The sequence below is a fragment of the Microtus oregoni genome, unplaced genomic scaffold, assembly GCF_018167655.1.
Source record: "Microtus oregoni isolate MIOR12 unplaced genomic scaffold, Mior012 000001F_ref0000356, whole genome shotgun sequence".
NCBI classification, from domain to species: Eukaryota; Metazoa; Chordata; class Mammalia; order Rodentia; family Cricetidae; genus Microtus; species Microtus oregoni.
In genome coordinates, this window is record NW_024543060.1 from 5,564,872 (window position 1) to 5,580,016 (window position 15,145).

The 15,145-nt window shown below is 50.3% G+C and overlaps 1 protein-coding gene across 1 annotated transcript in view; it reads right to left on the minus strand.

The window, feature by feature from the left end:
- Positions 1-1,507: 1,507 nt before the first annotated feature.
- Scara3 (scavenger receptor class A member 3) overlaps positions 1,508-15,145 on the minus strand; it is a 32,580-nt gene continuing 18,942 nt past the window's right edge. The window contains exons 4-6 of the mRNA XM_041663397.1: positions 14,987-15,085; positions 12,730-13,773; positions 1,508-3,285 (exon numbers count right to left, since the gene is read on the minus strand). Of these exons, the coding sequence (XP_041519331.1) occupies positions 2,834-3,285; positions 12,730-13,773; positions 14,987-15,085 (1,595 nt within the window). The 3' untranslated portion in view covers positions 1,508-2,833. The remainder of the gene's footprint in view (positions 3,286-12,729; positions 13,774-14,986; positions 15,086-15,145) is intronic.

The window sequence follows — 15,145 nt, forward strand, 5'->3', positions numbered from 1 at the left end:
TGTCTGAAGGAAGGTGTGCAGTGTTTATATCATCTCCCAATAATCACAGGTCACCTGGACTTCTAGTTCCATAGTCCTAGCTTACCTATGCACACATCCACGAGGGGACCCTGTTTGCATGTATGAGCTCAGTGACATCTGCCTCAGCCTGTGCCCTGAGTCAAGTGACTCCTCAGATCACACTGCTAGGGGCTGGTTTCTAATACCCTAGGCTTCAGATGGCTTTTTGTAGCTTGGCTCTTATGTTCTCAAATGGATTGTTTTTTTATCCCTGTGTCTTTTCTGTCATTTTGTCCTCCAAGTGCATCCTTTGGAATTGAACTCCGATCTAGCTTGGCTGGGATTTAGTTCCGAGACCAGCTGATACCCTCACTTATACTTTTCTTCATCCCAGGGCCTGGCCCAATTCTTCCCCAACCAGTAGTGTGGCAACCAGCTGTTCAAGACTTCTGGAGGTTGGCTGGTAGTCCAGCGATGTGAGGCGACTCTAGCGGCTGTCTTTCCTGTTGTCCTAGTGCTACTACCTGGGCGTCACCCTTCTTAATGTGCCCTGTCTAATCTCTGAGACTTGCCTCCACGCTCCAGCTTCCTCCGCCCTTCCCTGCCTTGTTTCACGCAAGGCTATCAATGCGTCTGCCCTCCTGAGGAAAAGTGATCAGGCTGGTTTAGGCCTTACTCTCCCTCATGATCCTTAAGCAATGAACTTGGCAGCCCACGCATGGCAGGTGCTGTGGGAAAGATGGACCTCATGCCACACAGAGGAGCAAGGCTCATATATGATGGTCTCATCCTGGTTCTTCCACATTTTCACTTCTACTGGGTACCCCTGACTCCTGCTTACCCCACAACAAACCAGTGCCCTGGCTTTGCACAGGGTTACATTTGACTTAGCAAATGAATTTACTCTCCCTTTAAAGCCCCCTGTGGAGCAAGGCCCAGTTTGATTCCCAGGGAACCACCTGATCTCTGTTTTTGCAGGCCCCTTAGAGAAAGTCTGGCCTTGTCTTTTCTTCCTTTTTTGTTCTTTTTCTTTGTTTTAGAGACAAGTGGACGCAGGAGGCATCCCTCTGGACTCTGGGCCTGTTCTTTTTTCTATTTTCCAGTTTCACTGTAGCCAAGTAACTACAGGGTCTAGCTGCAAGTTTTAAGGATTTTCTTCACCTAGAATCTAAGAATTATGGCCAAAGGGTAAGGCCCATGTGTGGCCAATCTTAGGTACTGTTCTGTTAGACCTTGTGTGACCAGAAGATGCTGGCCAGGGAAAGGAGACGGGTACAGAGAGGGGACCCACTATTTCCAGCTTGGCCTTGCCGTTGGTGGTAATTTCTTAGACTCTTGTTTGGGTTTCTCTGCCAACCACCAGAACACCCAGAGGATCTCAGTGCCCAGATTCTGCAACAGAACCCTTGGCAGTGATTCCCCCACTGAGGGTCAGTATGACATGGATCCCAGAAGGGATTACTTCCTCAGGCTGGGTACAAATACTAGAAGACACATCCGTCCTGGAAACAGCTCTTTACTGGGTCAGTGATACTGTGTCATGTGATATTATCATATGTAGACAGGACATTTATATAGCAGGGGGTAGGTGGGTCATGCAAGCCAGTTGCACACTGATGTTGAGGATGAAGATGGCACAGAGGCTTTGGGCAGGAAGAAGACAGGTCTCTGAGGCTGTGCAAGGGAGCAGACAGCACTGTCCTTTGCCCAGGACGGTCTAAGTCTGCTGGAGTCTGAAGGAGCAGGGCAGCTTTATGGAAAGTGACTGGAGACAACGCAGGCCTCTCCCAGCATCCCTTTCTGCCAGTGTATGTGAGAAGTTCATGAAAGACGAGAAGTAATGTCAAAGGCTCCTTGTGCATATCCACGCTCTTCCCATGCCTGGTCCAGCTTGCTGCTCACGTGGGAAAGAGTTCCAGTCATCTTAGGTCATGGTGGGGTGAGGTCAATGTGCATCTGTGGATAGGACAGCCAAGAGTAGGAGGCAAGAGCTACCCTGTTATCAGGGGTGGACCCTGCAACAGCTTCTTCCTCCCTGGCCACCACAGGGAAGCCCCGTGAGAACATGGCATGGCAGCCTAGGTTGAACAAGGGATGGCTTCACAGAGAGGCTTCGTCCCTGCCTTGTCCTTCCACCTCCATTCCTGCGGTCTTCCTGGGAGCTGGACAGCAGGCAAGCAGAATGTTCTGGGACCTGCAGGCTCTCTCCCTGCCAATGAAACCCTGCTTGGGTTCTTTCCAGGTCACTCCTGAGGTGCAGAGGTAAGGAATGTTCTGAACTTGTCAGAGGCCCCAGCACGGGGCCTGAGAATGCCAGTCAGTCAGAGTTCTCCTGCCCTGTGTGGAGCAGGGCAACTCCCCGTGACTCTGTTCCCATGGCTGTTGGAAGAGGCTCCCTGGAGTTTCATCTATAATGCCCCAAAGGTTTCCCTGGATTATTTTCAAGACTAGAAAGAAGCTTCTGGCTAGCATGGGTGTTAAGTCACTGCAGAGACTGAGCTGGTTACCATCAGAGAGGTCTAAGACATTCTTCCCCAGGTAGCCACCTCCCCAGGAGGCTGTCACGGGGTTGTGTGTCTTCTTCCCTCTCCTTCTAACCAGCCATGGAAACCTAGTAGGCGCCCCCACCACTGGCCAGCAGAGAAATGGGGTTGGGCAGTGAGCTGTTTCCCTATGGTACAGTCATTATCGGGGAGCTTAAGGCTATACAGTCAGTTCTAAGAGACACCCTCATATCAGGACCAAAGAACAATAATTGTCTGCAGATAGTAGGCCCTTCTGGTGCTTTCTCTGACCCCAACCTGCATTGCAGCATCAGGCCCAAAGACCTTCTTCAGTAGGGGCTCTGGTTCCCTGGAGGGCCTGGAGGCCCAGGTAATCCAGGGGGACCCTGGATGCCTGGTTCACCCTTAGGCCCTGTGGCCCCCCGTTGGCCTGGTGAGCCTGTCTTTCCTGATATCCCTGGTTTTCCCTGAGGCCCTGAGGGTCCTGGAGACCCTGGGGGCCCGTCTGGCCCTGGGGGCCCCACATCTCCTTTGGGGCCTGGCTGCCCCCTTGGCCCTCCAGTGCCGTAGCTACCCTTTGCGCCTTTGAATCCTTGAAAGCCGCGGGGGCCAGTTGGCCCTCTTTCTCCCACAGGTCCTGGCTCTCCAGGCTGCCCCTGAGGACCCTGTGGTCCTGGGGGCCCCAGGCTGCCAGAATCCCCTTTCGGTCCTCTGCTACCAAGAGGTCCTTTTGTGCCCGTATCTCCTTTGAGTCCTCTTGGTCCTGGAGGGCCGGGGACACCTAGGGTTTGAATAGAAGAAGAGACATGTCACTCATGAGGCTTTCCATAAGCAGAGTGGGCACAGGGACAGCTGAGGTTCAGACAGGAACTTGGCCCAGGGCTGCCACTGCTGGGCTCTTAGGTGATCGCTTTACTGTTGCCGGAGTCGGGGCTGGACCAGCAGGTTCTATGCATCATGTGTCACTGGGCCTGGTGGACTGCTAACACTCCCAGTTCTGGCATCTAGGCTCTTAGGAAGCTTCACACACAGCCAGCGCGAGCGCGCGCATGCACACACACACACACGCACACGCACACGCGCGCGCATGCGCATAGGAGGGAGGTGGGAAGCATAGTAATCTGGGATGCTCCCATCCTGCCCCAGGGCAGCGTGACCTTCTATGCCTCCTGGGATTTTGACTGCTGTTTTCACTCCCTGCCCTACCTATCCTGTGACCTCTTGGGCCTCTAGGATCAGGGGTGTGGAATCGGGGACTCAGAGGAAAAGATAAGGAAAGGAGTAAGACAGAAGCATCCCACAGAAAGGGCAACCTCTCCACTCTGGCCACTCCCACCTCTCCTAGGAGCCCCCAAGGCTGCTGCTTCAGGTCTTTAATCTACGCAGAGAATTCAGTGCAGCCAAAGCCAGCACCGGAGGTGTATCTCCTGACTCCGATAAACCAGCCTCAGAAAGACAACAAAGTCATTTCTTACATCTTAGCGCTGGGCATAGAGCCTGGCATGCAGTCAGGAGAATTTGTGAGAAGAGGGCGTGTCTAAATCTCCGGGCCCTTATTATGGGCCTGATGATGGGAAAGAGACATAAATTTCATCATGGCAGCCATGCCACGAGTTGAGTGGCTTCCCATTGCCCTACCTGTCTCTGTAAGTCTGAGCGTCACCACTTCTCAGATCTCTATCAACTCTGAGGATACGTGGCAGAGAGTAGCTGCCACTCCGTCAGGGCATGCGGAATGCCTTAAGGCCACGGGTGACAGACTATGGCCTGAAGTGAGGACAGTTGTGGAGAGAAGAAAGGCTGGGTGCAGACCTGTTTTCTTCTGTGGGCTCTGTGTGGGTGAGGGCCGGGGTGATGGAAACTGTGAGCCCCAGAGCCTGATTCAGCTCTCTGTGAGAGCTCAGCTGGCATCCCCTTCGCAATGCAGTTCTCAAGAGTTTCTGAGCTAGGCGGGATCTAGTCGGGCTCCTTCAACTGAAATCTGGAGAGTGAAGTGAAAGCCCATTGCAAGGCTGGGGGTTGGTCCCGTTGGTAAAATGCTTGCTGTTTTGAGGTTCTGAGTTCAATTCCCAGAACTTGTGAAAAAGGCTGGGTATGGTGGCCTGTGCCTAGCACTAAGGGCTGGGGGTGGGGGTGGGAACAGGTGGATCCCTTGAGTTTGTTGACCAGCCTAATTGTCAAACTCCAGGCTAATGAGAGGCCTTGTCTCAAAAAACAAACAAACAAAAAACAAGGAAAATGTCTTCTAAGGAATAAAACCTGAGGTCCACATCTATAGACACAAATGGATTCACAAGGATGTGTGCCCCCTGTGTCTGTCTGTCTGTCTGTCTGTCTCTCTCTCTCTGTGTATGTGTGTGTGTGTGTGTGTGTGTGTGTGTGTATACAATTAGAAGGGCTTCTTGAAGACCAGATCTCAGTGGGAGTGTGTGTGTGTATATACAATTAGAAGGGCTTCTTGAAGACCAGACCTCAGTGGGATTGTTGAGGGAAAGAATGCTGTGTGTTGAAAGCTGAGAGCTCTCGAAGTTGCCAGAATCTTACTCCGTAGTCCTGGATCACCTTCATCCCAGCTGATGTGACCCGCTGCCCCTTGCCCCCTGCCCTCTCCTGTTCCCTGCATTTCCTTCTCAAAGTGTTTCTATGGGGAGCCAGGTCAGTGAATATCTATTATGACCTAAACTGGAAACCAGAGCCTGGCAGTCAGCCCCACTAGAGCCAATAAAAAGCTTCAGTCAGCTCTTGCTACCGCCTGCCATGGGACGAAGTTCCACCTCAGCTCACGCGGCATGCCAGCAGGGTGGTTGGGGCCTGAGGACAGCTGGCGGGTGATGGTAGCAGCCTGGCATTAGACAAACCGGGAGACAGGATCTGCCCTTTTATTCCCAGAGAGTCCCTCATTGCATAGTTACCGGTGCAGCACAGACCCAAGCCGATGCCCACCTCCCCCGGCCTGGCAGGTCTGTCTGGGAACTGGCGAAATCACAGTGCCTGTCCTTATTCTGCTCCTGGCATCTGGGCCAGCTGAGATTTGGAGAAGCAGAGGGCCATTCACCAGTGGAAAGGCCCTGTGAGGCTGGATGGCAGATGGAGCAATGCTGGGCAACCCTTCCCCATTCCAAAACTCAGAGTTCGACGGAGAGCAGTACTAAATACCGTCCGTGCATACGACTGAGTTAATTCAACACATACAGCTTAAGCTGTTCTTAATATAATCTTGAACAACTGAAAGTCAGACGCCCCGTGGCTCTACAGTGCCTTGTCCCGACCTCAGCCCTATTACTGGGTGGGCATTTGTGCCATGCCTCTGTCCCTGCTCCTTCTTGGAAGTTCCTTTGGATTCATCCTCTTCTTGTCATGGGAACAGGCTGCCCCAGAGACTTCCCCAAGTTCCCTTGTTCTCCACTCTTTTTGACTTTGGGTGGAAGAGACTGCACCCCGCGTTCAGTCTGAGGATCTCATAATGAGTGTGCTATACCCTGCCCCCGGGCCATCTGATATACCTCATCTTCTCACTGGGGCCCATATTGTACAGTGCCACTGTCTCCTGGAAAGGGCCTCTCCTCCTCGACCCAGAGGAGCCCAGCAGCCACTCTGAGGGTATCTAGGCCCTCCCTGTCAGTAACAAAGGAGAAAGCACAGAGAAAAAAGGCTGCCCGCCCCCCTGCAATGGCTGCTCATTCCCTGGGCATCTTTCTAGGGCCGATCCAAGTCGTCTTTCCCCAAGGGAGGACTGTGTGCCCATCATGCTTGGGGTGGACAACTGGGCAGCAGCCTCAGCCTTAGTCACACCACCCATTCCTCTGTACCAAGCATGAATGCAAGCATAATCTAGAAGAGAAAGTCCACCTCTTTCTCTATGCATGCTCTCGTGGCCACCACCGCTGTTTTATCCCAGGGAACCCGGATGAGTCTGCAGCAGCAGGGGCCTGAGGAGAGCAAGCAATGGGCTTCTTTTCCAGGCTTCCCCCCACAGCTACCACTGCTGCCCTCAGCACCCCCTAAAAGGGATTTCTGGGCCTCTTTCATCCAGTCTGGAGCCATCTGAAGGGGGTGGGGGCTCTAGAATCCTTCTCTGAAGAGTGCCGAGGGCTCCTTAAAGAGTAAGGAGAGTCAGGCATGGTGTACAGCTACCATCTGAGCAAAGACAGGGTAGGGGGAGCTCGGGGCCATCCGGGCTACATAGTCTGGCTAGTGAGATAGTAAGAGCTTGTCTCAAGAAAGAGCACTTGCTTAGCATGTACAAGGTTCTGGATCCCATCCTTGGAACTTCCATGAAAACAAAACACGTGGACGGGAGCTTGGAAAGGTTCTTTTCATAGGTGCTCAGATAATCACAAGAATTGTGAGACAGGGGAGCCCGTCTATCCCGGGACGAAGGTAACAGCCAGCAGTTAGCACAGTGGGAAGGAAGATGACTCAAGGCTGAACCCAAGGCTCTAATGACCTGTCAGTAGTGATGGGGCAAAGGAGAGGAGAGCGCAGAACCACTCTGAGCAGCCAAGAAGCAAACACTGGCCTGGTGGCTGAGGAAAGGAGCCCCAGGGAGGCCCATCATTATTCAGGAAGCCACAGGCTATAATGAGGCTCTTGGGCCCATTAGGAACCAGCCACAACTGACTGCATGTCTGAGGTAAGCAGAGTGGGTGGTGGTTCTGTGGTCCATACTCAGGATTAGGGAAGATGAAAGAAATGGGAGTGGCCAGAAGAATCTAGTATCTCAAGAAATCACCCTGCCCATCCATGGTGGAGTGAGCCACTGGTGGGAGGGGCCCACTGTGGCTTGCATGGTCAGCTCACTAAGACGGAAGGAACTGAAAATGGAAGAGATGGTTCCTTGAGTGTCTAGCCCAATAGAAGATGCCCCGTACTGAACCCTGACACCCAGGTTGGAATGCCAGCTCTGGCACTGGCATGTTAGGTGGCTGGGTTTGCCCCCTCCCTCTGTTCTGTGTCTCCATTGACCTCAGTCACATACTTTCAGTCCTAGCTGCGATCATCAAAAGAGCACCCGGAAAACGCTGATGGAGTCATATGTCTGCTGAGGGTGGGCTGGCATCATGTACCAGCCTAGAGTAGGAGAACCGTTGGCGACAATGCAGAACATCTTCCCAGGTGTTCTGGAGTGACGCTAAGGACCGAGATCCCGGGAGAAGCTCTCTCTGGTGCCAGCCTGACAATCTCTGCTGCTTCTCCTCTCAAATCACTGGAGAATGACCATTCTGTATTAGAGAGACGCTGACAACCCAATGGAAGATTGCAACTAGGGCACCAAAGAAAACTCTCAGCAGCTTTACAAGGCTGGGCAGGCAAAAATGGGGCTCACAGCTCCTGGTCCCTCCTCACTGTCACCTGCATACACAGCCCCTGTGCCCAAACAACTGTTTTTCCCTTCTTTAAAATAAAATTATTTTCTGAGTGGTGTTGGCACACATCTTTATTCCCACTACTTGGGAGGCAGAGGCAGGCAGGATCTCTGTGAATTTAAAGCCAGCCTGGTCTACAAAATGAGTTCTAGTACAGCCAGAGTTGTTACACAGAGAAACCCTGTCTTGAAAAACCAATATGTATGCCTCTCTCTCTCTCTCTCTCTCTCTCTCTCTCTCTCTTTCTCTTTATTCATTGTGCATGTGTAGTGTTTGCATGCATGTGTTTGGAGGTCAAAGGACAACTTGCTGGAGTCAATTTTTCCTTCAGGGCCTAGCTATTGAACTCAAGTTACCAGATTCAGCAGCAGGCACCTTACTTAACCTGATAAGGCTATCTTGTCAGCTTTGGTATTCCCTTTTAAGCATGCCAAATTCTGAATCCTCATGGGTTACAGCAGGATATAGCAGGTGGTACTTCTGGAGCAAGTGTTCAATTCCTTACCCACTCGGCATCTCCCCACCATTCATACTCTCAGTTATTCATTTATTGAGCAAACACTCCCAGAGCGCCTTCAGGGCCCACGGACTGTTCAACAGTTGCGATAGGAAAAGGAGCTTACATCATCCATAATTGCTCTTTGCAGAGATGCCTTATATTAAGACACCCTTTTAGGTTCCTGTTATTGGTATCACTGAACCTCACAACGACCCCATGTGGTACTGGCAGGATAGGTATAAATGATATCGTTTGTTAGTGAGTTTTAACTGTCAACACAACCTAGAACTGTCTGTGAAGACAGTTTTAATAAAGAATCATCAAGATCAGGCAGGTCTGGGGGGGGGGAGTTGTTTTGTTAATTTATGTACGGAGACACAAAGACTTGTGGGCAGCCCCATGACCTAGGCACTTGCCTAGGTATAAGATCAATATAAGAGAGGAGAAACCTAGCTGAGAGTGGACACGCAGTTAAGCGAGTAGGCCTGCGTGAATTCATTTCTCTCTGCTCGTGACTGCTGCTTGAGTTCCTGCCTTGACTGCCCCTCAGAGATGGGCTGTAATCTGGAATTGAAAGCTGAATCGACCTTTTCTCCCCTAAGTTGCTTTCGGTGAAAGCAACAGAAATTAAAGTCATGCCACAGTGGGCGAGGAGACGGAATTGAAAGTAATGAAGGGCTTTACCATCACTCAGCTAATGAACAGTGATTGTTTTTTTGCCTCTAACTCCAAAAGGATAGGCCTGTAGTCCTAGCAGAGACACTGTCTAGCACAGGCATTGTCTAACACAGACATAAAAATTATCCTAGAGACGAGGGAAGATAGGGTTCTAGGAGAAAGGCATAACCAGCATGGGGGCACCACGGAGTTTCTGTTTCGTAAATGGAGGCTTGGAATCAGAACTGGAAGGGGCTGGTCCTACCCCTTCATTTACAGATGACAGAGCACAGTTGGAGAGATGAAGCAAATTTGCCTAAAGTCCTAGAGCAAATTATAACCCAGCCTCCTTTCCTTCAGGAGGTGCTCGGCAGCTCTTTCACTGCCTGTGGCACCGCTAGCGCCCTACCTGTGATCTAACAATCAGCTCTACACTGGCCAAACAGTGGTTTACTGCCAGCTCCAGTGTCACAGCCTCAGGGTCAGGCCTGTCTGAGGGTGAGGGATTAATTTCCTCTAGGGTGGGGTGTGCAATTTACCTGGAAAGAGTCTTCCAGATAGGAGAAGTTGTGCATGTGGTGGCTTAAAGATCAGGAGGCATGTTGGCCAACAGACACACTTAAGATTGCACCATGGGGGCCACACACATGCATCCTTTCAGTGAAATGATGAGGGAAACTTTCAGATCTCATGGAAACAGCTCTGGGCTTTGTTGTAAACATAAAATGAAATAATAATTAAACATGTTCTCTCCTACCCCACCCAGCCAGTCTATATCAAAGAGAAAATAAGCTCAGGGCAGGAGAAGCCTGAAGATGTCGAACTGAGGGTCCCATGTACTAAAACAGATATCCCACTGTGATTCAGATGTGGTTTTGTAATGACAACTCTGCTATGATCAAGGCAGCAGCAAATATCAGTCTCCAAGAACTCCTCTGGGCACTACTGGCTCTGTCTCCTCCATTCGCCATCCCTTGCCCTAAAGCAGGACCTAAGTAGAAATGTCTGAGGTATTTGCTCTCAGTACCTCTTTTCCTGAGTGGACAGTGGACACATCTTTGAAGAACTGAAGTAGGGCATCAGTAGTGTATGTGTGTGTGTGCATGCGCGTGCATGTGTGTTTATGGCTTGTGTGTTTATGCATGTGTGAGCATATGTGATGTGGAATTCCCCTCTGTGTGCTCAAATATGTTTTATTAGCATTGGCTAATAAAGAAGGGGCCAATGTCAGGTGTCTTTCTCAATTGATCTCCAGCATCTCACTGGACCTGGAGCTCATTGTTTTGGGTAGACTGGCTGTTCAGTGAGCCAGGAGTCATCTTGTTTCCATCTCCCCAGTGCGGGGATGATAGGTGAACGCTGTCCTGTGTAATGCTCCTGGCTTTTATGTAAATACTAGAAATTGAATTCAGGTCCTCGAATCTCTGCAGCAAGCACTTTACCGACTAAGTCATTTCTCCAGTTTCTTGGATTTTCAAACTCTCGTGACCTGCACACATGGCTTGACCATACTCTTTTGTTTTAGGCTACTGCTTTGTAAGGTACAGTCACACCAGTACCTACTTTTTCCACTCACAAAATACCCCTTTTCTGTAGAGTATATGTCCAAGGGCTCCAATGGATGTGTGAAATCACAAATAGTAGAAGACTCCAGATATACCACCTGTCTCCCTGTATACACACACCTATGAGAAAGTTAGGCACATCTCTCTCAAACTATGCAGTTTACTTCTTAGTATTTTTAGACCATAGTTGTCATGAGTAGTTTAAAGACAAAATTGCAATGGGGGGGGGGACTATGGTCCAGTTCTGAAGCTCCACAAACCAGAATGTATAAATGGGTCACCATCGGGAAACTTGGAATTTCCTCTGTTCTTGGAGTGAATTCAGCATCACGCAACTGGCAGAATATGTACGGTAAGAACCATCCCCTACTGCCTTCACTGGAGCACAGCACCCTAGAAAACATTTTTGGTGAAATAGGGTGGGAAGGTTTTGGTTCCCGTAGATATTCTTGGTGTCTAACTTCATCGCAAAAATGAAGTATAGCAACAAACAAATAAAACCATTCTCTATGACCCCATCAGTCCAGAGTGAAGAAAAGTGGTCTCTAGTGGCAGGACAGACACACAATTGAAGTTGACACAGGTTCAGGGCCAGCTGGCCAAAGAGGAGCAAAGCATCAATGATGTAGGCTCCAAGACCAAAGGTGTCCCTGGTAAACAAATTGCAAAGGGCCTGCCTTGGATACTGTAGAGGATGCAAAGGCTGAAGGAATAGGATAGAGTGGACTCCAGGCTTCCTTTCCATGCCACAAGGGCCTGGAAGACACGCTTTTCATCAGGATTTGGGAACCATTGGGAGATCATGAGAAGGACAGTTCACAATTTCGCTCAGTGACCCACCAGCAAGATGTTTGTATACTGTTGCAACTTTGTGTTCTCCAGGGTTAGAAGATCCAAAAGGACAAATGCCTTCAGCAAAGACACAGTGGTAACTCAGTTGAATAAGAAGTTAGGCCACTTAAGGGCTCCTGTGACTCTGGGCCAAGCGGGAGGGAAGGAAGGAGGGAAATGCTGCGCTTGCTCACAAGATTGAGGTCAGTGCGACTGGCAGACCGAACAAAGCAGATTATCCTTCCCAGTGTGGGGTTAGCCTCATCCAAGAAGGCTAAGGCCAGAGTAAAGCATAAAGCTAACCCTCCTCGAAGTAAGAGATTTCTTCCTGTCTGGTGATCTTGAACTTGCCAGTCTTCATAATCACACAAACCAATTCCTTATGATCTGTCTGTCTGTCTGTCTGTCTATCACTTAGCTATCATCTATCTACCTACATTCTACTACTGCTTTTTCTGGAGAATTCGGATGAATAAGGGAATTTAGGGGCATATAGGAGAAGAAGAATGCAGAGTGATGGGTCTCTGAGGGTCACATAGCTGGATGGGCAGACAAAAGCATCAGCAAGGGGGCAGAAAGGGGGAGAGGGAACATAGATGGTTTCAAAAGGACAAAGTCTGCATATTCGCCTAAGTGGACTAAAAGAAATCCATGAATTAATCAAATTTTCCTTGAAAGGTGAAGTTAGAAACTCTATCACCTTCACCAAGAACCAACCTCCCTCCCTCCCTCCCTCTCTCCCTCTCTCTCCTTCCTTCCTTCGCTCTTCACTATATATCTCTGAGACTTAGTGTGTAGTCAGTCCAAGCTGGCCTTGAACCTGTGATGATTCTCCCACCTCGGGCTCCTGAGTGTTGGGGTTATAGGTGTGCAGCAGCACCAAGCCTGGCTCTCAAAGACAGAATTTTTAAACATTAAAAGCTGATTCGTTTTTACTTGTGTACGTGTGTGTGCCACCATGTGTATACATGTGCCTGCAGAGTCCAGAAGAAGGCTTCAGATCCCCCACACTTAGAGGGACAAGTATTCGTCACCTTCCTTAGGTGGGCGCTGGGAACTGAACCAGGTCCTCTGTAAGAGCAGATCGTGTGCTTAACCACTGAGCCCCTCAAAGACATTTCTGAAAGTTGTCTGCTGCTTTGGGAATGGGTCACAGCACGGCTTTGGTGATGTTTCCCTATCCAGCATCCTCTATCAGCCACCTTCTATCTCTGTACACACAATCGGAGATTTCCTTAAAGCCATGTGCTCCTGTATATAGGAGAAACCTAGAGTCCCTGGGAAACCCGGACTGCCCCTCCTCTTACCTCGCAGGATGGTGACATTCCGAAGGATTTCTCCATGCTGTGTGTCCACGGCCTTCATCTCCTCCATGATCATGGAGAGGTTTCGGACATTGAAGTCCAGCCGCGCACTGAGCAGAGCGAAGCGCTCCCTGAGCAAGTCTGTGGTGCCCAGCATGAGGGAGACGGACTTATTTAGGTAGTAGAGTTCCTCGGCATGGGTGTGGAAGCCCAGTGTGCAGGACAGCCGCACATCGTCCAGGTACTTGAGCATGCTGTGCACGTGGTTGTCGGTGGCATTGATGTTGGTGAAGATGGTGCCAATTTCAATCTCATGAGAAGCCATGCGTCCTTCTAGAGACTCGAATCTCTCCACTGTGCGGTTCTGGGCATATCGGGTGTGGTATTGGAGATCATGCATGTTTTCCTCATGGTCATCTAAAAAGGAGGAGATGTTGTCCAGCTGTAGCTGAAGGCCCATGACCTGCAACACCAGGTCATGCATGCTCTCAGAATTCTGGCTGATGCGCTGCGAGGATGCCCCCAGGGTGGCCTGAATGGTCTTAATCATTTCTCCAGTCTTGGCAGAAGTGCTGCGCAGACCCCCAAAGAGCCTGGTGTAGTTCTGCCAGTCCGTGACCATCTTCTGTAGGGTCAGAGTCTCCTCGTCTGTCTTCCGCTGGATGCCATGGATCCACTCAGTGGTCTGGCCCACTGTGAAGTTGATCTGGTGGACAGCAGCCCTGACATCATAGCACTCCTGGGTGAGGTCCTTCAGGGTGGTGTCCATGCCTGCTGTGGTGGCCTGCCAGCCCCTCACCTGTGCCAGGAAGAGTCCCAGGGACTGATTTACCTGGTGGATGGAGAAGGAACAACTGCCCATCTCCTGGGAGATTTGACTGCTTGTGGTGGAGAGCAGCTCATGGGCCTGGGAGGTCTGGTCCAGCTGGACCTCCTGGGCCAGCAGCATCTTCTGAAGCCCCTCCAGCTCCTCTTGGAGCTTTCTGATCTCCTGCCCCAGCTGCTCAGCCTCACGGCAAAAGGAGCAATTGTTCAGGGCTTTTGGGTCTTCAGGAGAAAAGGGGACAACATTTTCAGTTAAATGGGACAAAGGTGCTCTGTGTGTGTGTGTGTGTGTGTGTGTGTGTGTGTGTGTGTGTGTGTGTACATGTTTATATCCATGCAGGCACACACGCACATGTGTGGAAGTTGGAGGACCACCTTGGGTGTTGTTCCTCATGTGCCGTCTATTTTGATTTTTAGACAGATCTTTCGGCTGGCCTGGAGCTTGTCAATCAGGCAAGGCTGACCGGCAAGCGAGCGCCAAGGATCTACCTCTTTCTGTCACCGTAGCACTGGGATGACAAGTGTGTGCTACTGTATCCACCTTTTCCACATGGATTCTTGGGATTAAGCTCAGGTCACAATGCTTGTGTGGGTGAATTGTCTCCCTACCCCGAAAAGTACTTCTTGAAACGCAGGTACAGGGAACTGGCAAGTGGCTTCCAGACCCTGCTTCCTTTCCTGCTATGAAAATCCCTCTCAGAAACCCCTAGGGAATTGCATCTTTACTCTGCAATCTGAAGGGTGGGATTTTGGACAGCTTTTTGCCCATAGCATCACTGCATTCTCAAGAACAGAGCTTAGTGACTGTTCTGAGGTGACCAAGAACCTCCAAAATGCACTCCACTCAAAAGTTCCCACACTTATTTTAATATCTACTGTCTTGGTTGATATCTCACACTGTATTTGTAGGTAAGGTGGCCCTGGTGAGTTGTTTTCCTTGGGACTCCTGAGGAATAAGACAGAAAAGTAGCTTGCCAAATGGAACTCTGTTACCAGGTGTCAGGTCAGCACTTTCTATCAGCAACATAGGTGACCTTTGAACGCATGTCTGTTATGGCTCCTTCTGACTGGAGAACAGGATAGAGACCATTATGAACTGGGCTCTGGCTTAAGGCAGTAGACTTGGAAGGAGCTCAGATATCAGGAGGCTTTGCAAGGTCTTACAAATCATTTGAGATGCATGAGGGTGTTTTGAGAATGGACCTGCTTGCTTTCCTTGTCTGCCTATGATCCGTGGTTAGATCAATAGCCCATATAGACACTCTTCCCCCAGTCCTTGTTGTATCCCAGCAGCCCTGCCCTCCTTGGATGGACGGTGCTCATCCAGAAAGGGAAGCAGGGATCAGTGGCTGGTCTGAGAGAGTAGGCAGCGCCTCCCATCTTTCAGTAACACAGGATGGAGGGCCCTGTGTACTTCTGAACACTAGAATCTTACCCAGTCCTTGAAGATTTTCTTGCATCGACACAAGCTTCTTATTATAGATGGACTGGGCCAAGGAGATGTCTTCTGCGAGAGAGTCCACCTTCCTGAAAACTGAGGAAACAGAAGAGACACCGGGCTGGGTCATGGTCCAGAAATAGCCATCGTTGGTGA